This window comes from Chrysemys picta, chromosome 4 (genome assembly GCF_011386835.1).
Source record: "Chrysemys picta bellii isolate R12L10 chromosome 4, ASM1138683v2, whole genome shotgun sequence".
Classification (NCBI taxonomy): Eukaryota; Metazoa; Chordata; order Testudines; family Emydidae; genus Chrysemys; species Chrysemys picta.
In genome coordinates this window covers 107,691,710-107,717,497 of record NC_088794.1, presented here as the reverse complement: position 1 = coordinate 107,717,497, position 25,788 = coordinate 107,691,710, and the positions used below count along the sequence as shown (strand labels likewise).

The 25,788-nt window shown below is 38.5% G+C and overlaps 1 protein-coding gene across 11 annotated transcripts in view; it reads right to left on the bottom strand.

The window, feature by feature from the left end:
• NPAS3 (neuronal PAS domain protein 3) overlaps window positions 1-25,788 on the bottom strand; it is an 801,528-nt gene that overhangs the window by 697,487 nt on the left and 78,253 nt on the right. For 7 of the 11 annotated variants that reach the window (XM_065595458.1, XM_065595453.1, XM_065595454.1 and 4 more), the window contains exon 2: window positions 11,571-11,660. The exons of the other annotated variants lie outside the window; for them this stretch is intronic. In XM_065595458.1, the coding sequence (XP_065451530.1) occupies window positions 11,571-11,660 (90 nt within the window). The remainder of the gene's footprint in view (window positions 1-11,570; window positions 11,661-25,788) is intronic. 11 annotated transcript variants of the gene reach the window in all.

Below are 25,788 nucleotides of genomic sequence, written 5' to 3'. Positions count from 1 at the left end.
TTGGGATGTTTCATTGTAAGGTCATCCTTGAACTGTACCCAAACCTGGGACAATTCAAGTGTTGAACCACAGGATACCGAGTAAAACAAAAATGTTGTTTTGCACTCCTTCCCCAAAAAAGCTTTTTCAAAGGGGTGATGAACCAAACTAAACTATGCCTACATTTACATTGATTATATAGCTGCTTATATATATTACTAAATAGTATATTTAGTATACGAAATGATCCATTAAATACATGATAAAATACACTTAGGCCCTTACCATTTTACATGAGGTAAATTTACTTAATCATTGGGTACGTCTATAGTACCTGCTGGATCGGTGGCTAGTGTTCAATGTATCGGGGATCGATTTATCACGTCTCGTCTGGACGCGATAAATCGATCCCCGAATCGACGCCCGTACTCCACCTCGGCAGGAGGAGTACGCGGAGTCGACGGGGGAGCCACGGCAGTCGACTCGCCGCCGTGAGGACCGCCAGGTAATTCGAACTAAGATACTTCGACTTCAGCTACACGAATAGCGAAGCTGAAGTTGCGGATCTTAGTTCGAACACCCCCGCTACTGTAGCCCAGGTCATTGTTTCACCAACTTATATTCGCTCATTCAGTAGAGCACTTCTCTATCCCTTGTATAATACAGTTTAATTTTGGGCACCAAAAAATAACAGCATATATACCTCTTTTAAATCGGTTGGTAGATATGCAGGTCTCTAACCTTCAACAGCATGCCTACAAAAGGTAGAGGGTAGTTCTATTACTCTTAATTTGACCTTTACTTATGTGCTCAAGTTCCCACAGTTCTCATACATACTTTACTGCAGGTATTTTGCTAACTACTTCTATCAAAAAATATTAGGTGCTAGTTTCAATCACGTAATGAAAATTACACTTTAGTGAAGCCAATTAATTTGTTTTCTTGCTCAGTTATGTTGTCCATAACTGATATTTTTGTTCCCTTTGGTACTAATATTTCTTGATTTTGTAAGAGTGGTAGTTATTGAAGGGGAGGGGCAAAGTGAAACTTTGCCAAGCACATAAGAGCAACTCAGTCACAAACAAATGAATTGACCTTTCCATTTTAGAAAACAGGAACATGAACCTATAGGAAACATTTATGAAGCGGAAATGGAATGTGAGAACAATGTAGGCAGAATACCAGGAAACATTTCCTAATACAGAATCATCAGACTGTGATTAATACTTTTCTGAAAGGGTGTGGTCCATCTAAACCCATTTCAGATCATTTCCACAGCAAAGGATAACTGTAAATAGGTCAACTGACCAATGCCAAATTCATTTTAAGATTAACTCAAGGTAGCTATTACAATGAGGTACTGTAGAGATTAAATAAACTTCAAAATTTCTTACTGAACCATAAGTCATATTGGATTCTGTATTGTAATACAGAACAATCTGCCCAGAGTCAGACAGATCTGTCCACACTTATTATTCAGAAAAATATACATTTTCTTATTCTCCATTATGCTAAGGTTCACTGATGTATTACAGTGGGATTTTAATAACAGCATGCATTCAGGGAGGGAGATAATTATAGTATAATTTATAAGCAGATACTGCCTCCATTCTCTGTTATCGAGGGATTGCACGCTGGAGCATCACTCTCCCAAATGCTGCATCAGCCAAGCATTGGATGTACAACTTGGATAACTTGAATATGGGCAAACGTATGACCATCTGGTTGCCAATCATTCTGAAATGGTAGACTTGTAGGCTTACTTCCCCTATGGCACTGGGTAGTATAGCATGAAGAGGGCTATTTATTTGCATTGCTTCCAGCCTAATATTCTTCTAGGAGAGGAAAAATTAATGGAGAGGAAATATGCAGACTTTCTTCAAATTCATACGATGGGAGAACATAAGGGACCAGACTCAGGTACCAGAGAGGGTCTCAAAATCTTAAGTGGAAGAGAGAGGCTGTCCTGAGAAGACATCTAATGTTCAAGAGACATGGTCCTCCCCTTGCGTGCTATTCGAGGGATGGCTGATGAAGTAGCTACTTGCTCTTCAGTATGGAGACCCTGATGCCCCCTGCCAAGGCCTTCCTACAGGAATTCCAAAACATGGAATATTGAAGCTGATATTAGAGAAGCATTGTGGACTCTACACTGTTACTTTAAATGCCAGCCTTGCTCTCATGTACCTCACATAGGAGAATGTTTTTCCTGGGGCTACAAATGATAAGATATTCTGAAAGTATCTTTTTTCAGGTGGCTCTCAATTGCCAGGCAACTGTGTTTAACCTGTCTGGCTCCTGATGTAAAACTGGACCTTGAAACAAAAGATTCCTCCCAGCATTGGTGGAGCAAGAAAGGTCTCACTGTTGGGATTAATAGCTCAAATGGTACTCAGTAAAGTACCATTTGGGACTCCTAATGTTTTCTGCTTTTTGAGCTTCTAAATTGCCCTCAGTTGGAAATGGAAAGCAAGGAATACAGAGCTCGTGTCCAGTTCTGAGCCAGGGCATCTGTTACTTCGACCCTTGGCTCACTGACAGGGCAAACTGATGACTACCTTGAGAATGAAGAGAGACAAACAGGACCAACACTGGGGAGCCAAAGTCCTTGCCAGGGGTCTAACCTGCAGAAGCCCCCACTCAACTTGCCAAATTTTTCTCCTGCTGAGCCACTCTGCAGTGACATTTAACATTGCTTTCAATGTAGAGGTGGTGGACAGACAGCAGGATCTTTCTGCCCAGGACAACTGCATTTGCAGCTCCCTGTGGAAGGATGGAAGCCTATTTCCACATATCAGATTAAATAAATTAATAGCAAATCTGTTCTAAAATGTCCCAAAGGGAAACTGAGCCTTATTGGATCACTTTGAGCTGCAGACATCCATACTGAGTATCCTCTCTGAGGACCAAGCCCCCAGGACTGTTCTTATCCCTGAGTGGGTGATGCAACCTTCTAGGCTGCCATGAGCCATAATGGCTACTTTCAGAAGCTCACACAGTGGAAAAATTCTGTCTTTCATTCCTTAGCAATCTGATGTCAGGTGAGACACAAGACTGTATTGAAGATGTGAAAGGAAGATCTACAGGCCTCATGTGAGCCCAGGCCAATGGAAAAAATTATATGTGGCACCATCATTTAGAAATGAAATGAGAGGAAAGGATGGCCAAAAAATCTGTGCTGTAAATGCTGTCAATCCCCCAAGGTAGAGTACATGCTCCTCCTGTGAGACCCTATAAATGAGGATATGGAGAAGGTATCCTCCTGATCTACAGGTAATAAGAAAATCCCCTATATTGATTGAATGGATATGGCCTTCTCCATCTTGGACTTGATCTCTACTGAGAACATGCTGAGGTATTCTAAGTCAAGCACCGCTCTGTTTCCACCAGATTTCTTTGTGACCAGGAAGAGGATGAAGCAGAGGGCCTAGATCTATTATCTCACTCTACAAAAGGTTGCAGTTATCCCAATGCCTGTCCCAATGTTTCCCTGGTTTGGATGATGATGGAAATTAAATGAATCTATACTTCAGGAACTGGAGTAAGTCTACTGAATAACCCCTTTGAATGACCTCCAAAAACTACTTGTCTAAACAGGAGAGCAACTAGCGATCTGCATACTGAAGAAGATGGCTGCCCATTTGGAGTGCCAGTCAAGATTAGGCTGGAGCACTGCAGACTGCTTTAAGTTTCCACTAGAGAGTTGTCTCTATCCCCACCTCTCCCTGGAGGGTTCTCTTTCCAGTTGAATATCCTGACTGAAAACCCAGAGAGGGTGTTTGGCCCTGACATAAGGTTTCTATTTTCTCCTATATTCTCTGGCAAGTACCACAAACTTCCTAAATTTACCTGGTAATTCTGCTATTCCCTTGTCCATCAGCTCCCCCAGTAGTTCCCTGGAAACATCCACTCAATGTGCAGCAGCAATCAAAAATGTGAACAGAATGTTGGGAATAATTAAGAAAGGGATAGATAATAAGACAGAAAATATATTGCCTCTATATAAATCCATGGTATACCCACATCTTGAATACTGCATGCAGATGTGGCTGCCCCATCTCAAAAAAGATATATTGGAATTGGAAAAGGTACAGAAAAGGACAACAAAAATGATTAGGGGTATGGAATAGCTTCCATATGAGGAGAGATTAATAATACTGGGACTTTTCAGCTTGAAAAAGAGACGATTAAGGGGGATATGATAGAGGTCTATAAAATCATGACGGGTGTGCAGAAAGTAAATAAGGAAGTGTTATTTACTCTTTCTCATAACACAAGAACTAGAAGTCACCAAGTGAAATTAATAGGCAGCAAGTTTAAAACAAAAAAAAGGAAGTATTTTTTCACATAACGTACAGTTAATTTGTGGAAATCTTTGCCAGAGAATGTTGTGAAGGACAAGACTATAACAGGGTTCAAAAAAGAAATAGATAAGTTCATGGAGGTCCATTAATGGTTATTAGCCTGGATGGGCAGGGATTGTGTCCCCAGCCTCTGTTTGCCAGAAGCTAGGAATGGGCAAGGGGATAGATCACTTGATAATTGCCTGTTCTGTTCATTCCCTCAGAAGCACCTGGCATTGGCCACTGTTGGAAGACAGGATACTGGGCTAGACAGCTAATTGGTCTGACCCAGTATGGCCGTTCTTATGTTCTTTCCCTGTCCTTTGGAGGCATACTAATAGTGCTTCCCCTTAGAGGGGAGGGAACTATTACTAGCTCTCCATTACTCCTTTTGTTTCCCATTTTGGACTGGAGTGAGGATGACAGTGTATTAGTGAGGAATTGTATTACAACCTGCAAGTTGTATTAGTAAGGAAGGCCCCACTAAGGAGTGATCCCATGAATCCATTCTTTGCAAGATCAAAGATCCAAGGAGATGAAGACATATGAGCTCTTCTAATGGATAACCTAGGGAGCTCCAAAAGTCCTATATCCCTGTCTTCTTCCTATCTTTGACTGTCATGCAGCACTCCATGAGTGTGAGCCAGGGCACAAGCCCCCAGAGTTTTAGGCAAATAGAAAAGAGGGCTTCTCACATGACAAAGAGATGATTCCGGAAGTGAACTGAGGTTTCCTTTGGGTTTAATTGTCATTTCCTACTCCTCAACAGGAAGAATCTGGAACTAACTAACCAGCTGTGGAGATAGAACAAAAACTGGCTGAGTCTTTAGGAACTGGGCCAAGCCCACACCTTTCCTGCCAGTGACTGACAGGTCTGGTTATACCTCGAAAGCTGTAGACAGGCCATCTGTAACAAGACTGTGGATCTTAGTATGACAGAAATTTAAATTATCTCCTTGGCTCCTACAATACATTCTTTGAGTGACCTTTCCTAGGATCCAACAACATCAAGTCCAACCATGATCCTAGAATACTTGTGGATGCAGGAACAGATGCCATTACATTGGCCTACAGTCAGTAAGGCTCTATAAAAAAGTTGTTTTTAGTTATCTGGTCATATCAGAATTGGGCAGCAATTTGTGCCCACACCCATAAAAGGATTGCCTCTCTCACCCCAAACCTCTTACCAGTCTGCTTTGCAGCATGGGAAGGCATTATCTTCCTGCCATCACCATTTTTTGATGGGAAAACTAAAAATTAATCTGACACTCTTTCTTCCTAGCTGACCTCCAAAAGAGATCCTTCAGAAAGAGCTTGTTAAGCTAAGAGCATGGTTTCCTGTTTTCCAACCTAAACTTTCCTTCACTTAGTTTCCCCGTATTACAGTAGACACACTTCAGAACCTGAACTAAAGAATGTTACCACAGCATTTCCTAAACTAATTATGTGGAACACTGTAAATACCACAGTTTATAGATTCCAAGGCCAGAAGGGGCCATTGTGAATACCTAGTCTGACCTCCTGTATAATAAAGGCCATAAAATTCAGCCCCAAAATGCCTTTTGAACTAGAGCATATCTTTTAAAAAACATGCAAACTTGATCTAAAACATTTCCATTGAAAGAGAATCCACAACCCTTGGTAAATTGTTCAAATGATTAATCATTTGATGATTACCCATTTTGTTCATTCCCTCTGAAGCACCTGGCACAGGTCACTGTCAGAAGACAGGATACTGGGCTAGATGGGCCTTTGTTCTGACCCAGTATGGCCGTTCTTATGTTCTAATTACCCTGTTAAAAATGTACACCTTATTTCCAGTCTGAATTTGTCTAGCTTCAACTTCCAGCCACTGGATCATGTTATACCTTTCTCTGCTAGATTGAAGACCCCATTATCAAATATTTGTTCCCTACATATTTAGTTGCAGAGGCAAAATTGTAAAGTTTTGAATAACTACTACATGTTTAGTTCTTTCAGACCTCCATTGAATATAAAAAACTCCACCATCACTTTCTAATTTTATGTTAGTGTGCCTGCAAAACATGAACTTTTGGCAGACAGCAGGGAAATACAGGCATTTTGCAGTCGCTTTTAAGATTAGGTATTCCCCTTAATCCCTGGTGAACTTCCAATAACATTAATTGGAGTAATATGCACAGGAGTCATAGGAGGCATACAACAGTCACTATTCTAAATATTTAAAGTTTTGCTTACGTAAATAGTGTTACTGTGGTATTTAACATCTTTCTTAATACTATTAATTGCAGTACACCTCTACCCCAAGATAACGCTGTCCTCGGGAGCCAAAAAATCTTACCGCGTTATAGGTGAAACCGCGTTATATCAAACTTGCTTTGATTCACCGGAGTGCACAGCCCCGACCCCCCGGAGCACTGCTTTACCCCGTTATATCCGAATTCGTGTTATATCAGGGTAGAGTTGTACTTGTAAAGACTTTAATAATGATCACTGTATGGTGCAACTACTCTCAGAAATTTGTGCTGCAACATCCTTTTTGCAAAATCATTTTGCACATATGACCACACAGCTTTAAATACAATGTCATAAATTGTTACTTTTGTCAAAGTTAGGCACAAGACACCAGTAAAAGAAAAGCATGGGTAAAAAGGACAGTCAGTAGTTCACACACACTAATACTGGATTTAGGTCAGAAAAGGTTATTCTGCATATTCACTATACACAGATCTCTTACACAAGTAATCCCTTGAACCATAGACACTCAGTGTTATGCACTGGGACTTTAGTAAATGTAATCACATGCATTGTCCAATAGGGCTACAACCCTTTTCAATAAATTCTCACAATAAAGCTTGGACTACTTAAGGCTCTAGGTATTGTGTATATTTATGGAAAATTATTTCTCTTAGGTTCATGGTACGTAGGGTTGCCAGGAGTCCGGTTTTCGACCAGAACGCCGCAGCTCCCATTGGCCGGGAACAGCACAGAGCTGCCTGGCCGCACCTCCGCCTGAGGGCCAGACATGCCAGCTGCTTCTGATTGCAGTGTGGAGCCAGAGCAGGCAGGGAGCCTACCTTAGCCCAGCTGTGCCACTGACCATGAGCTGCCTCAGGTAAGTGCTGCCCGGATGGAGCCCATACCCCCTCCTGCACCCAAACCCTCTGCTGCAGGACGGAACCCCCTCCTGCACCCTAACTCCCTCCCAGAGCCTGCACCTCAACCCCCTGCCCCAGCTCCCTCCCAGAGCCTGCACCTCACATCCCAACCCCCTACCCCAACCCTGAGCCCCCTCCTGCATCCCAACCCCATACCTCCTCCCGCACCCGAACCCCCTGCCCCAGCCCTGAGCCTCCTCCTGACCCCCTAACCCCTCATCCCTGGTCCCACCAGAGCCCATACCCCTTCCTGCACCCCAATCCTTGCCCGAGCCCTGAGGCCCCCTCCTGCAACTTAAACCTCTCATCTCTGGCTCCACTCCAGAGCCCGCACCCCCAGCCAGAGCCCTCACCCCCTCCTTCACCCCAACCCCCTGCCCCAGTATGGAGCCCCCTGCCACACCCTGAATTCATTTCTGGCCCTACCCCAGAGCCCACATTCCCCAGCCAGAGCCCTCACCCCCTCCTGCACCCCAACCCCCTGCCCCAGCCCAGTGAAAGTGAGTGAGAGCGAGCAACAGAGGGAGGGGGGATGGAGTGAGTGGGGGCAGGGCCTCGGAGAAGGGGCAGAGGCAGGGCAGGGGAGTTTGGTTTTGTGAGATTAGAAAGTTGGCAACCCTAATAGTACAGGGTAAACCTCAGAGCACAGGACCTCATTATATTTTTTTTTCCACATTTAGGGGATGGAAAAATTCTATTTACATTAGTAAGTCTCCAAACGCCACTCTGGTTCCTGTCCTGTCCTATTCTGCATTGGCCCTTAGTAGTCTTGTAGTTTTAAGCAACACTGCTTGGTGACAATCCTGCAGTACCTACAATAGTAAGTACTGCTGTCATCAGAAGTAAATCAGAGTGACTACTGTGTAGCTATTCTGGTTAAACAGCATGTAGAGAGTGATGGCCTTGACTCCTCACATATCCAGTGTCCTTCCCAAAATCCGTTTTTTCCTGAATGCTAAAATGGTGACGGCTGCATAAAGGATGAGCCAGCCCTATGCTACCCAATATAGGTTCTGAAGTAGTCATTGTTCCACCAGTGAGTGGACTCTTGTTCACTGAAAGTTCTGCACAAGTGGCCTAACTCTTTGTGATATGAAAGGTGCACAGAATCAGGGCTATAGAAAGTAATCACTATAGAGTGTAACTGAAATTTAGCAAAAAAAGTAAACCAGCCAGTATGACAATGGAAAGATTTATAAATGTTTATGGCAGAACATTTTAATAGCGCTCTATAAATAACCAAATTCTACCTCTCATAAAACGTATGCCTGCATAGTACCAAAAGTTTAAATTCGGCTTGTAGCATTCATATCTAAACTTTTGTCATTTTTACTGGAAGGTTTTCCATGGTTATAGTTAAATTTTAATGTCAATGGAAACACATTATCATAGGATCTGAAGAAAGAATTTCCAATAACATCAACAATGAAAAAGATATAAATTACAGCACACAGCAATTAAATATGCGGTATATGCGCTATCCTCAACAGTATCACAACTCCAAAGAACCATAGAAAAAATTCTATCAACATTAGAGGAAAGTCAAAACCTGCTACATACTGCTATAGAGAGAAATATATTACATGCTTCCCCAGAAACCTATGCTTATTATGTGACATTAATAGCACAATAGTGTTTATAACAATTCAGATAAGCAACATCAGCTATATTAAATTAAATAATTATAATTCGGCTTAGCAGAATTCAAATGATATTTTTGATAATTTTGATGGATAACATCAATTTTATTTTTAAACATTTTGGGGATTTTATTGATCTAAATTTTCACAATTGTACAAAATTATGGGTTTTAAACATTATTTCTATTTTTATCTATTTAAATTTTCACAGTGGGAAATTATTCCGGGGTCAAACAATAATTATTTAATGATAGCAGTCATTGAGATTTAAAAATTAAAGATTTATAACACTTAACACACAAATTATCAACAATGCATGTCAAAATACAAATATCCTTAAATCAAACTCTAATAATTCCTCAAGCAGCAGTTTTCTTACCTTCCTAAGCTGTAAATTTCTGTTATCCAAGGAAATATTTTTTGATAGTTTGCGTGTAAATGGCTGCATCAATGCTATTGACATTAACTGATAAAAATCTAATCCTTTCAAGACTAATTATAATATTGACTGTTTCATCGAACTTAAAATTTTGAGACTATTTTGCCAATATTTGCCTGTAATTAATACAGACCCAAGACACTTTTCTTGCTGTCATGTCTGCTATCTACTGCAACTTCGCTGACTGCAAATGATATCTATTATTAAAAACTACGCCTATCAGAGTATTCGTAAGCCATTGAATGAAGCCATCATTGTGCTTGCAACCTCCATCAAAGCTGGCCAAACTACTATACACTACCTTGTGCCAAGAGTTGTATCTCCACAGCCACCGTTTCCAGAATCATGAAGTCAGTTTTACAAACTGACATGAACCGCTGATGGCAAATCTAATATTATGCTTAAAGAAATCATTAAGCATTTATAGTTACTGAACTGGTGTATAACAAATAAAACAGACTACACTATACAGCAGGAGTAGTCAATAGGCAGACCACGGGCCAAATCCAGACCGTCAGACGCTTTTAAATGAAGCCCAACATCTTTTTATTTAGTTATTATCATTATTGATTTTTATTATAATAATAATAATGGACCTTGACAAAAAATAATTGATTACCCCTCGTATATAGTGTCATATCTGGATGGATGGCTTATAAAATTATCACAGATTAAAAAACTATCTACAGAATGATCAATAAATCAATGTTAACCATGAATAAAAAGGAAATAATTTAACTCTAAAAACAGAAAAATGGAAGATGACCAGATGACTCAACATTCAGCCAGACTACCATCGTGGCTCAACAAGTGAATTAACACTTTGGAAATCTTTGGCTCAATCTTGATTTCTCTTTATGTTCTAATATCGCAAACTTTAATTCTTCTTTATATTCTTCTCTTACAAACCTTAATTCTATTCTTCATCCACTCTATAGCTACAACTTTTACTACTGTGCTGGTTTCCCCAGTTACTAAATTAATTCATCAAATTGACAACAAGCTATAGAATAATTGGAGGGAAATATGAACTGAAGAAACACAACAAATATTGCTTTTTTGCCAAAGAAATCTCTAGCTACAATGTAAACACTATTTTTTCTGGAAATTAATTTCTATTGCGCCAATTGTAGTATTTTCTTTATCTCCTTGTAGATAACTGATTTAATATGCCACAAAACAGGAATATAGTTAGAACATAAAAATTAAACATTAAGGAAATTCAATAAAAATAATCAGAAAAGTAGTAATGCAAAATATTAATACAAAATCATCTATAATATAGTTATAAAATGTCATCTCTCTCAATTCTTACTGGAAATGGATTATTGAATCTAATCATGAAAGATTATAAATCTTACTATATTCAAATAGAAACTCTGTGGACTGTAAAAGTAATAAAAGTCAAATCATGTTACATTTGCTTGCCCATATTAATAGACACCTACAGTACTTTCATCAGAAGGACTAGTAACATTTGGTAGTTAGTCATAAATGCAGGTACCATTAAGCAATGGACAAAGGCAACGGACAAAGCAAGAGGACAACTCCAATTTAACAGTCCTGTAAGGTACATACTAATTAGCTGCAAAGCTATGAAATCCTAGCTAGCATGTTAAATCTGCTACATGACAGTATAATTTGACTTCTTAAAGGATTATGCAAATTACAACTCATCATTCCATTACACGACTGAAAAAAGTGACAGCTAATTTATACATAACACACCTTTCAAATCCCTAAGATGTGAAACACCTGTGCAATATACTTTGCCTAGATTTTGTACTGTATAAGTGCTTGTTTATTGTAATATACAGAAGAGATTTAATAAAGTCTCAGGATTTTTTAATCTGCTTTTTAACTTTTAGAGCACAATTCCAAAGAATTAAACAACAATGTTCTGTCCCTGTTTTAGTGGTTTTTCATTTAAATAGAAGTATAAGGTTTCAATACATGTTTAATTTCTGATAGCGGGAGAGCACGAGCACTAATGCACGAGCCAGAGGTAAGACTCACACAGATTTCAACATACTTCTGGTAGGTAGATTCACAGTAGATTCCGTCATATCTGTAGATTTTCCTACATTCTGATTGGTTGGGCAGAGGATGCTGGACAGTTATTCTGTAGAGGTATCAAAAACAGATATACATGACTAGAGATTCTCTACAGTCAACTGTAATGCAGGACAATAAGTATGTTGAATTTTAACATCTGTCTGATCTCTTTACATAATTGCATTGTGCACACACATCCAGTAGTTTCTACTTCTTTTGAAATTTGCAATGAGAGTAAATGAAACGTCAATTCTCCACGAGAGCAATGTTTCCCTTCTCAAAGCAATGAATGTGGAAAAGGTAAAGAATTTCATAGATACAAAACTGAATGCATTCTTTACACATTTTGGGTAAATAAAATACTGCTTATCTCATTGACATACTTTGCTGCAAGCTTTACTCAGGCAAACTTCCACTGATACAAATGGGAGTTCTGCCTGAATAGGGACTAAAAAACCCAGCCAATTAAAACCCTGAGCCTACTCCCACTGAAGTCAACAGCAAATCTACCATTGACTTCAGTAACAAAGGATCAAGGATACAGCAGTATTTTAGGGTCTGATCTTAAAGATGCTGACCACCTTTTAAATAGTGCTCTATGTCCTCAACTTCCACTGACATCAAGGGATGGTGAAAGCACTTGGCAGCAATCACACACTGCTCAGCACCTTGTGAAATCAGGCCCTTAAATTCTCAGAAAGATTTGCCATTCATTCCATTGCAACCCCCTTTATTTATAACCAACAAATTATAATTTATCTATAAAAGTTCAGCATTCTTTTAAAAAATAAACAAATTGCATTCAAAATAATATCCAACTGATTACTTTTTTGTTATCTTTTCTGACATATAATTAACTTTTAGGTGTTTTTGTGTCTTCCACAAAATTAAAAACTATTTCTCCTTTTTTAAAAAAAAATGAAATTTAGTAGTTAGCTCCCTGAAAATGAGACTATTTGGTTTATCATTGTAAAGAATACAACTAAAAAAAATGTTTAATCAACAAAGTAGTATCCTGTGAAAAATATCATTCTAAAACCTTTCATAGACAGTATCTATCTGTAATTTCTGACCATTGTTATCTTAATATCTCTGAGCCATTCTTGTAACTGAAAATTCTCTACACAGACTATTTGCTTTAATAACACCTTGATTATAGGTCTCCCAAAAAAGAGACCTATAATGGTGGTTGTTGCACTGCAGAAACCCAGGCAAGGTGATAGAAGAAACTCAGTTAAGAATACACTGTATCCATAGTACTAAACTTCAGAGTTTCTACATCTTTGCCCAATATTATGTAAGATTAGAGTTATTTCTCTCCTTTTTCAGTTATTTAAAAATAAATACTGAAAAAAAGGAAAAATCCTGCTGTGAAAACACTGGGCCAAATAATGAATCAACATAAATCCCCCAATCCTACTGACTTCAATGAGATTGCATGGCACCTAAATTAGCACAGAAATTGGCCCTCTATGCTTAAACTAAACAAGAAAATATTTCTGAAGTCCTATGGAATGCATTTTCCAGTCCAGAACAGGTTTTTAGTCACACAGGAGTCATGTATCTCACACCCAGAACAATGCTTTGAAAAAATTCCCCATATCTCCTTGTATGATGTTTGTCTCTTATTATTAAGATTTTAAGATGTCAGTTGCACTACATAAATGAAATGCAATAGTGAATAAAACTATGTATATTTATAATAAGCCCGTCACCTATGCCATCTACTTTAACTGGCATTTCACATATTTATATTTAAATAATTATAAACTAATAAGTAAGATAATGTGGGTCAGAAATGGGTCAGAAATAAGGACTACCTCCTACAGGGACTTATTCAGCACTCCTTACCCAGTCAAATCTCCCAGTGTAGCTAGCCAAAGTAAGCAGTAAGTAAAGATTGCTGAATAGGGTCCAGGCAGTTTTTCTGAGACAGTCAGCCCTATATTTTATCTCTAAAAATGCCTTTTAGACTATCTTCCCAAAATTAATTTTGATAGCTCGTTGTTTAATACAATACATCAGCAGGGATAGTAGATCTCACAGGTTCCACACACAAAAAATTGATTTTGCCCAAGATCAAACTGTATTTTGGCTATTTACTCTGGGGACTACATATTCCTGTTCTATTTTAGGCTTTGAAAAATTGATTTTTTTGTATTTTTTCCTGAATTAAAAATTAAAGCACTGAGGAGTATTTGAGTCCAATCAATCTACAATGGTTAGCTCAACCAAACATTAGCTAAGTTTTGAATGATTTTAAAAACAAACACTTATTTCCATATAAGCTTTTCGACAGAGTAAATTTGCCACTTTATTCATGACAGCAAAAAAAAAATCAACATGAAATTTTATCAAGAATATAGCTGCTATAGAAGGTTGTTTTCCAAAGAGACTAGAAACAGAGCTAACAGTATGCCTAAGAATCAAACCAAAAATCACATTTCATTTAATATTTGTATTCTTTCCTTGCTGTGTGTGGTATCAAAAAAGCTACATGCATTCCTTCACCTGATTTTGTTTTTAAAAGGTTGCATACTTACACTAAAAAGTTCAAAAGTATCCTTTCAATTGGGAAATTACTATAAAGTGCTGTGTTTGCACATCGGACAGCCCATCCTCCCATCACTACATGTCACTTAAACTCTAGATGGACCCATCATACAACTGGAGGTAGAACTTAAGTGCATTTACATATATGTGAAACATGTAAGCTATGACTAATTTTAACTCACAGGGCAGAATTTAAATAATTAGTTACAAGAAGTCAAACTAAGGGAAAAAAGGAGGAAAGAGATGGTTAGAGGCAGAGTAGTAAATTGTTCCATTTTTGCAGGTAATCTAAATGCAAACTAGAAGCAACTTATCATGAGAATGGATTTTCCACCATCTGGTCAAATAACAGGGGATTTGTCTAGTGGCAAGCAAAGAATGGAATGATGTGAGAAAGATTAGCGGGCAAGTCCTACAGTTGGCTAAAATGTATTTTGTGCAAACAAGAACAGATGACGCCTTAACAATTACACCTGTCAAAAACTCCAGAAAGCAATCCATCTCTGAACAGCCCAGTTGAAAAACAGGCTAGTTCATAACAAAATGAATTTTTTTAAACAATTGCCAGCCATAACAGTTTGATGCATGACAAGCGTAGGAAGTCGTATTCCACGTCCAACTGAAACCTTAAGTAACTGGACCCTGGTTTTCTGTGATAAGTAAGATATTAAACTAAAAAAATTATTTGCTGTAGTAATGCAAATAGCTGACAACCTCAGAAAAGCAAGGAAGCGCAGAGTTAAGGCTGAAACCCTACGCAGACCCTCCACCTTTAACATATCCTATTTGCATGGGTACTGTTAAAACCTTGAAACAGTGATTGTTTTGTGGGGGTCAAACTTAGCACCCTGGTTGGCAGGTCTCATTAGTAATCTGAATTGTAGCCCTAGAGCTGTAGCTCTTTCACAGTATGGTCCTGGACCCTTAGAATTCCACCAGTCCTGCAGGGACAACTCCATTGAGTAACTGAGTTCCTGTAGAAAAGATACCAACCTCCTGTAGGACAGATGGAATTTTAAGTTAACAGATTATGTTACACTAATTCCAAAGTGATTTAAAAAAAACACTTACTGTATGTATTACTAGTTTTTTTAAAAATCAGACTAATTTTGAGGTTTAATTTAATACTTTAGTATTCTAGTTTTAAATGTTACAATTCCTTATGGAGGATGGTGTCCTTGCTCTTCCAGATTTTTTGTGGTTATTTGATTTTCCTGGGGCAAGGTTTAGTCCCTTGGTTTCCCCTGGCGCATTCAGCTGTAGCTAGCTGCTTCAATAGGGAATTTACCGAGATTTAGTTGAAGATTTTGCAGTTTGACAGTAGGAAGTTCAAGGGAAGAGTTAGTGTACATGATTAAACGTGTTGTAACCATATGGACAAATATTTTAAAAATATGGCACAAATACAATTACATCTCTATTTTTTGCCAGTCTGGCTTTGTCCTGAGCCCCCAGAAGATCAGCTAAGGATCTGCCCAAAGGGTTAAAGAAATATGAGCCTAAGGTTCAGATTTTAAAAGATATATTTTCACCTAATTTCCATTGTTTTCTAAAGTTGGCCCTACGTTTTTAATATTGATCCTAATGATTCAACTTGGGCAGAGGCTTCGACACTTGTTAAAATGTGAACAACAGCAAATTTAGATTTTTTTTACCACTATTTTGCAATGGGAATCTAAAACTCCACACAAAGATTAGCTTGTTTTAAGTTCCACATTCTCCCTCTTTATCAGAGATATATGTTCAAAGATGGCACCCTAATATGTCACAAGCTTGCATGAAAACATTTTGAAAAGATGTGATACCATGTATATTCAAAAAAAGGTCAGTAATGAGATTTCTTTACTCCCCATTTCTTAATTCTGCACATTTGTAACAATATTAAAACCTACCTTTGAGTATTTCAGACATTTATACCATGCTCATCACCACGTACCGAACACCTAACTGAATAGGAACAATAATTTGTCCATTGTACTTTTTGTTTTAAATGAGAAAATATGGTAATACTCTTCTTTGAAATTTTGATTGTCCTCCATCTTCTAAACTCTTCTGGTGATGGGCAAAGATCAACCGATCAGGTTGATTCTTTTAGATCTATCATGCCTTTTTTCCACTGACTGCAAGGCATTGTTGACGTGCCTGTGCACCCTGTCAGGGACAGGCCGAGCAGAGCTTGAATAACTCCTTTCATCTTTCTCTGGAAGGACCAGAGAGTAGTTTTGGATGGTTACTCATCTACTTGGGGAACTCACTCTGGTGAGACTGCCACAGGGTTTTATTTGATCACGCTTCCTGTTCAATATGTACAGGGACCAGAAGGAGGGATACTGACCAAGTGACACTCAGTGCTACATCTCCATTCCACTGGACGAAGATAGTGTGATCAATCAGTGTTCCCACTGTCTACACAAAAGTGTGGCCTGGGTGAGTGCTAGCTGACTGAAGAGCAACATGGATATGACAGAGGAAATATTGAGTGGCTGGGGGAAAACAACAAGAAGAAATGGCAGGGGTTCTATCTGCCCCGCTCTAATGAGGGATTTGCCAGCATGTTATTACTCAAGTTATTACTCAAGGTGAGGAGTTTGCTTGACCATTTCTGGATGTTCAAATACCCATGGTGGACAAGAGTACTCCCTCTACCTAAACTTGGCAAGAGGATGTGAATGTTTCTTTCAGACATGGCCCTTACCTCCAGATAAAATGACTGCAATGCACTCTACTTGGGACAACACTTGAAGACCATAGAGAAGCTTCAACTAGCACAAAATGTTGATCTTTTGCCTAACATTGCTTTTCTACTCAAATATTTACATTATACCTATGCTTCTGAGAGTGTACGGGTTTCCAATTAATTTCTGGCGCAATTCACAGTGCTGGTTTTGATTCTGTGTATCACAGAGATTACTTTTTAATGTCTTATGCAGATTATGAAGCTTCAGTAAGGATCATTGAACTTACTGTATTAGCACATCATTGGGCTGCGAGCATGGTGTTTTCTCAGTAGTAATTCCTACACTCCGAAATTCACTCCACATTCAGACCAACACAGTCTAAACATGCCCTTCAGAAACAGTCTTTCCCTTCTTCACTCAAAATTGCGAAATTATTTTATTAAGAATGAAAGTGTTAGTCTTCATGCTGCCATTAGCCTCTTCTGCTCTTGTAGCAGGATCCAGGTGTAAATACCAAAATGTTAATATTGTTTCCAAAGGACAATTTTCATACAAAGTTTGATGAGGAGGCACACTAGGTCCACAACTACTCAAGGGTTTCATGTGAATTTTGATACATTTTAAGTCACTTTGTTTTTTTCTCTGCGTATTTAACTACAGAATCCTGAGTATTTGGGAATATTATCATTCCCCAATACAAAAAAAGAGATACAGGACAACTGCAAGGGAAATACAGTAAAATATAGAAATAAATACATTTAAATTCTCCAAACTAAAAGTTGTCAACAACTTTCCTCTATTCTTCCATTACTTTATCTCCCCAGTTTTGATTTCATCTCCTGTACTTTCTATCCATCTACATACTATATCATTTTCCCTTTCCCCCCATTTTGGTGCATACAAAACCTGAAGGATCAAGTTCTCCTCACCATTTTATTTAAGATACAGTTATGAATAAACTTGGACTAATTTTATAAACATTTTAATTCTAAAAAGAAAGCAATTAAAAACACCTTTTTGCCAGACTCCTAATACTTGAAACTGCATAAACAATGGGCCCTGATGCTTCTTGCAACTTTTGAGTATTAAGTGCAGCTAAAACTTGGCGATCTGGCCAGAGGAGACACCCGGGGCAAAGAATCCCATGACACTCAGTATGCTCCAACCTTCTACCTGACCTCTTGGAAACTCCTATATGAAAGCTCTTGAAGGATGGAGCCTAGGCACTCATTTCTCTACCATATTATCCCCTCTCCTTCCCTACCCTCCTTTTTACCCCTACCCCCACACCCAGAACTGGCAGGATGCATTTATGCAAGTCACTTAACCAGATTCTCCCTCTTTACCATCAAACATCTATGACTCCCAAGGGGACTGTGGGATTTCTTCAGTAGCTGAAGAGTGGAAATGGGAAGGAAAAAACAAGCAGCAGAGTGGAGGCCTGGGGAAATCACTTACAAGTCCCTTATCTCCTCTGAATGCCTAAGACCTGAGAGTTAAAGAGGGCAAAAACCCCTGGCAAATGGGAGAACAGCATCCTTTCCCTGCCATGGAGTAACTCAACGGGAACATCACAAAAGTTGATGCTCCTGACATTTTCTCTCCCCTATGTGGGAACAACCAGCCTAGGAGAGAATGGGGTCCAATTTATTTTTAAATATTAAAATCACCAAATAATTCTCTCTCAGAACTGAGACTTATATATGCCAAGCTTGGGTCAAAAGTAATTTTCTGACCCAGTTTTTAAAACATTAAAAACAAGGAAATGTTAGTAGTTCAGACTTTAATTATTGTGATTGTAGTAGGTACAATGGAAATAATTTGCTGAAAGGAGTAATACTAAATTTTAACGGTTTAGATATATACAAAAGAAATATGAACAAATCTATTAAGTTTTAATATTAAAAGTCATAAGAATGGCCATACTGGGTCAGTTCAATGGTCCATCTAGCCCAGTATCCTGTCATGAACAGAACAGCGCAATTTATTGAATGATCCATCCCCTGTCATCCAATCTCAGCTTCTGGCAGTCAGAAGTTATGGAACTCTCAGAGCATGCATCATTGACCATCCTGGTTAACAGCCACTGAAGGACTTATCCTCCATGAAGTTATCTAATTCTTTTTGGAACTCAGTTATACTTTGAGCCTTCACAACATACCCAGCAATGAGCTCCGCAGGTTGACTGCGAGTTGTGTAAATAAGTACTTCCTTATGCTAGTTTAATTTCATTGGGTAACTTCTGGCTCTTGTGTTATATGAAAAGGTAAATAACATTTTGCTATTCACTTTCTTCACATCATTCATGAGTTTATAGACCTCTCTCATATCCCCCTTAAGTCATCTCTTTACTAAGCTGAACAGTCCCAGTCTTTTTAAACTCTCCTCATATAGAAGCTGTTCCACACCCTTAATCATTTTTGTTACCCTTCTCTTTACTTTTTCCAATTCTAATATATCTTTTTGAGATCAGCCAACCAGAACTGCACGCAGTATTCAGGATATAAGCATACCATAGATCTATAGTTGCACTATGATATTTTCTGTTTTACAGTCTATCCCTTTCCTAATGGTTCTTAACAGTTTGTTAGCTTTATTGACTGCCACTGCACATTGAGTGTATGTTTTCAGAGAACTATCTGCAATGACTCCAAGATCTCTTTCTTGAGTGTTAACAGCTAATTTAGACCCATCATTTTGTACGTATAGTTGGGGTTATATTTTCCAAAATCCATTACATCGCAATTATCAATGTTGAATTTCATCTGCCATTTTGTTACCCAGGAACCCTGTTTAGTGAGATCCTTTTGAAACTCTTTGCAGTCAGCTTTGGATTTAACTTTGAGTAATTTAGTATAATTACTAAAATTTGGAAACTTTGCCAGGTCTCTGTTCACCCCCTTTCCCAGATTATTTATGAATATATTGAACATCACAGGTCTCAGCACAGATCTTTGGGGGACCCTACTATGTATCTCTCTCCATTTGGGGAAACTGATCATGTATCCCTATCCTTTGTTTCCAATCTTTTAACCAGTTACTGATATATGCGAGGACCTTCCCTCTTATCCCATTACTCCTGACTTTGCTTCAGAGCCTTTAGAGTGGAATCTTGGCAAAGGTCTTCTAAAAGTCCAAGTACATTATATCAACCAGCTCACCCTTGTCCACCTTTGTTGACCCCCTAAAGAATTCTAGTAGAATGGTGAGCCTTGATTTCCTTTTACAAAAGCCACATAGTCTCTTCCCCAACATATTGGGTTCATCTAGGTGTCTGATAAATTCTTAGCATCAACCAATTTGCCTGGTACAGAAATTAAGCTTACTGACCAGTAATTGCCAGGAGCACCTCTGGAGCCCTTTTTTAAAATCAGCATTACGTTAGCTATCCTCCAGTCCTCTAGTACAAAGCAACAAGTTACATATCAGTTAGTTTGTGTCTATTGCCAGTTGCTCGTCAAATTTTTTTTTGATCTGCCTAATTATACTTTTACATTTTACTTGCCGGAATTTATGCTCTTTTCTATTTTCCTTAGCAGGATTTGACTTCCAATTTTTAAAGGATGTCTTTTTGCCTCTAATCACCTTTTTATGTTGTTTAGCCATAGTGGAATTATTATTATTATTATTTGGTACTCTGACTGTTTTTTTTTTATTTGAGGTATACATTTAGTTTGAACCTCTGTTATGGTGTTTTAAAATATTTTCCATGCAACTTGCTGGCATTTCATTCTTGTGACTGTTCCTTTCAATTTCCATTTAAATAGCTTCCTCGTTTTTGTGTGGTTTCCATTTCTGAAGTGAAATACTATTGTGGTGGGTTTCTTTGGTATTTCCCCCCCTAAAAAGGTGTTAAATTTGCTTACATTATGGTTACTATTACTCAGTGGTTCAGCTATGTTCACCTCTTGGACCAGATCCTGTGTACCACTTAGGGTTAAAGCAAGAATAGCCTCTCCCTTTGTGGGTTCCAGGACTAGTTGCTCCAAGAAGCAGTAATTAATGATGTCTAGAAATTTTATCTCTGTATCCCGTCCTGAGATGACAAGTACCCAACATGGGGATAGCTGAAATCCCCCATTATTATTGGGTTTTCTGTTTTTATAGCCTCTCTAATCTCCCTGAGAATTCCACAGTCACCATCACAATCCTGGACAGGTGGTCAGTAGTATATTCCTACTGCTATTCTCTTATTATTCAAGCATGGGATTTCTAGCCATAGAGATTCTTTGACTTTATGCTTTCTTTCACAGATCATACCACTCCTCCACCAGCACAACCTACTCTGTCATTCCTATGTATTTTGTACCCTGCTATTACCATGTCCTATTGATTATCATCAATCCACCAAATTTATGTGATGCTTATTATATCAATATCCTCATTTAATACCAGGCAGGCCAGTTCAGTATTAAACTTCTAGCATTTGTATACCTGCACTTATAAAATTTGTCAATATTTAGTTCTCAGCCTTCATATCATGCAACTAAATGGGACTATTTTTCATTTGACTGTTTTTCTTCAGTTCCTACCTGTATTTTATCAATGTCTATCTTGTCCTCTTTATTAGGATATATAGTATTCCTTTTAATAAATCCTCCCCTAAAGGATGTCTCTGTTCGAACTGCATGCTATTCCACACATGTCGATTTTCCCACAGATCTTAGTTTAAAAATTCTTCTACAACCTTTTTAATTGTACATGCCAACAGTCTGGTTCTGTTTTGATTGACATGGAGCCCATCCTTCCTGTATAGACTCCGACTTTCCTAAAGACTCCCCGGTCCCTAATAAACCTAAATCCCTCCTACAAACACCATCATCTTATCCATGCATTGAGACCCCGCAGTTCTGCCTAACTGGCCCAGCACGTGGAACTGAAAGCATTTCAGAGAATACTACCAGGAAGGTCCTGCACTTTAATCTCTTACTTAGCAGTCTACATTTGGGTTCCAGGACCTCTCTCTGACCTTTCCCTATGTTACTGGTACCTACATGTACCACAAATACCAGCTCCTCCTCAGCACTGCACGTGGCTCTATCTAGATGTCTTGAGAGGTGTGCAACCTTCACACCCAGCAAGCAATTCATAATGGGGTTCTCCCAATCATCACAAATCCAGCTGTCTATATTTCTGATAATCAAACCCCCATTACTATTACCTGTATTTTCCTAATGACTGGGATACCCTCCCCCGGAGAGGTATCCTCATGCAAGAGAATTCCATTTTATCATCTGGAAGTCATAGGATCAGATCTTCAGCCCCCCTCTCCTGATGCTCTGAACCATTCCATGAGCACTAAGCAGCTAGAAAGCTCCCTGGCAGCAAGCTTAGTATAAGAGGTATCCCTGGGAGTGCAAGCGGCATTTCTAGGTAGGGAAAATCTGGCATAACTGGTCCCTATACCAGGTTATCCCTTAAAGCTTGCAGTATGTAGGGCACGTTGGGAACGGGGCAAGGAAAGAGGGGGCATGGCTGGAACACTGCTGCATTTTGGCAATCCCCACTGCCAGAATGGTCCCTTGAGACTATGGGCAGCCAGATACCGCTTATAGCAGTCTCACACTGTGACAGGGGCTGAACTGGCCCCAAGTGGAACCCAAGATAAGGAGAAGGGAGTGTAAAGGAGACAAACAGCCACCTCTACTTCCCCACCCCACCTTTACTCTGTCAAGCACAGCACAGGCATGTGTGAGGATCTGGCCTTTAGCATGGATACACTGCTTATTCATGTATTTGTTTCTGTTCTAAACTGAAGTTTTCCAATATAACATTTAAGTGTCTATTTTAAAAAAAAGTTTTCTAGTTGCTGTTTTAGGGCCTGTTTCTACAGTTTATAACAGGAAAAATCCTCACCGGAGTTTTGCTGACTGGACTGCAGGGCTGGGCCCTTGGTCTATCTATAGGGAGAATCATCATGAACGGCTACAGAAAAACTTACCTAGAGAGGAAATTTCTTCCTAATTAAGTGTATTCCCTAATACCTGAAGGCTATATCCCTAATAATAAAGGGGTTTTTATCCTAACACTTAGCAATTTTAATATAGTATCCTCAGTAGGTTTAACTGTAAGTGCTTTACTAAAGAAGATACAGTAAATACTATTTTGTAGATGAGAAAACTGAGGCAGAGGTATAGTAACTTGCCAAGGTTTCACAGCAGGTCAGTGTCAGACCTAAGAATAAAATGAGGTCTCCTGACTGCAAGCCTAATGCTCTATCCACTGGGCCACACTGTATCCACTGGTGTAACTCACAATGTTCTAAATAGCCAAATACATTTATAATCCTTTTTGAATCCTCCTAAGTTTTAGGCCTTAATGACATCTTTTGACAATCTGTATGAATGACAGGTCAGTCATACATTGTATAAAAATATTTCCTTTTACAGATTGTATATTTTATATATTTAATTGAATGTCCTCTTGTTCTTTAATTCAATTTAAATTCTCTTTACTATTCATTCCTTTGTACACCTCTATCATGTCCCCCTTATTGATCTCCTCTCAAAATAGTGCCAATCTTTTCAGCCTCTTCATGCCTCTAATCATTTTATCACCTGTCTCTAAATCAGCTCTATTTCTGCTGAATCTTTTCTACAGTGATCAGAACTGATCACCATTATTTCAGGTAAAGGCACAACATTAAATATACAATGGTATATAAATCAATGGAACATTTTTACTTCTTATGTTATAATATTTTCAGGATTATTTTCCATCCCGTTCATTATACAGCCTAATATTTTGTTTGCTTTTACATCCAGGTCTGAACATCAAGGAGAGGTTTTCTCTCGGTGTTTGTTTACAACTTCAGCTGGGGGTGTAACTTCAAGTTCAAGGAGACATACTTGCAATAGAGTGCACTATGAACAGAATGTAGCCTTAGCAATGCAAGCTGCTGGAGAGGCTAGACACCCCAACTACGTGCCCATCCTACACATGACCTCGGGGCAGTTAGCCTGTCCTGCTGCTTGCACTGCTAAGGCTACATTCTATTTTTAGTATGCTAGTTCAATGAGATAGCATAATTATGTCTCCTCAAGCTGGGAATGATACCCCCAAGCCAGCTGAAAATATAGACTTAACCTGAGCTGTGTCCAATGACACTCAGGTCTTTTCCCTTAGGTTATAAATAATTTGGAACCCAGTAATGTGTATGAGCAATTCATTCTTTATTAATCCAACGTGTATCACCTTGCATTTGTCAACAATGAAATTCCTCCTCAATCATGCTCCCTGTTTGCTTTTTGAAGTGCCTCTGAAATTCCTCACAATCTTCTCTAATCTTGACTAACCTAAATAATTTTTGGCCATGTGCAAAAGTCACCTCTTTACTCCCTTTTCTGGACCATTTATAAATGTATTAAATAATACTTGTACTGGTACGACCTCTTGTGAGGTATACTGTCAAAAGATTTTGATAGTCAAAAAAGTTATATCAGCCATTTTGTTAACATGCTAAGTGAACTCTAGACTGGAAAGATGCAATTTTCCTGTGCAGAAGCCATGCTGGTTTCTTCCTAACATAAAATTTTCATGTAGGTGTTTTATCATTTTATTTTTAATTTCAAATCAATTAACCTTGTGCTGAAACAGATAAAAAGGATACTTTTTATTTCATTTTATTGTTATTGTTATTAACAAGTAAAGTGCTTTTAACAGGTGAAATTATTTAAATCAAAGCAATTTAAAATCAGATTTTAATTATGTTTTGCATTTGTACTTTTTAGCTATTTTCCTAAGGAAACTTATTCTCACTGGTTGGTGATCATTAAAACATGTTGTTTAGCAACTAAATACAGCTTTTACACTAAATGTGGTGCTTTTTTGCTTAACACGAGGATACATTATATCTATACACATTTATTTAAGCAATAATATAGCTTAATTTACATGTATTCAGATTCTTAATATTTGCATTTTTTATTATGTTAGGAAATGGTGAATGATGAATTTCTTATTTACTAGATGGAAATTAATATTTTACTTGTGATGTCCGTCAATTTTTATTTGCATGGCATTTCAAATTCAATTAAAATGCATTATAACAGCATTTTTTAAAATTAAAAGCTACCTTAAATGTGCTGGACACATAAGAAAAAGGTTAGGTTTAAATCCAAAATAATTTGGATTTAAAACTAACTGGTTTATTTAAAAAAGGAAGTATTATCTAACTAGTCAGCTTAACTGGATTGTTCCTGGTCACCCTATCCTTCCCATGGGAGTCAATGGGAGTTTTGTCACTGATTTCAATGGGAGTAGGATCAGATCCTTAGGACCAATTCCAATTTCTAGCACATAGGCTGAATAAACAAGCAGTGCCCTGGACAAGATAGCAGGTGTTAGAATCCTCAGCCCCAGAGTGAAGCCACATTGCAGACACTAATGCAGGCTCAAGGTCTATGATTCCCTGCAGTTGTCGTGCCCCCTGAGGGTGAAATATTTGGTGGATCTGTGTAGCTACATATCTTCCATCTCTTCCTACCTTCAAAATCCCACGGTGTACTACAATGCAGGGAACATTGTAAACAGCACAGCTCTGCAGGAAGCAAAGGGCAGACAGACACCTTTTGCAGGATCCCCCAGTCTTCCCTCATGAATCTGTCTGCACCAGTGTTGAGGCTCTCTACAGCTAGAAGAGGAGTGGGGCAGGTTTATCCAATCCTGCAGGTTTATGAATCAATAGCCTTCTAGTATTTAAAGACTACTGCATGTACATTTTTAGGGATTTATTTATTTTAATTACTGAGTGTCTCAAATCTTTATATTAGCTCTAGTCTGTCATTTTGATATTTCTGTTTCAGGAACAGAAGTAAACAGGTAAAATTGCAAGTGATCTTGACACATGTATTCTACTCATTATAACAATTAAATTTACAGAATTAGGGAAATGCTCCTGAGAGTCAGCTTCCTGAAGTTTGACTTGGGTTGAAGCCAAAACATTTCAGATTTAGTACTCTTGAG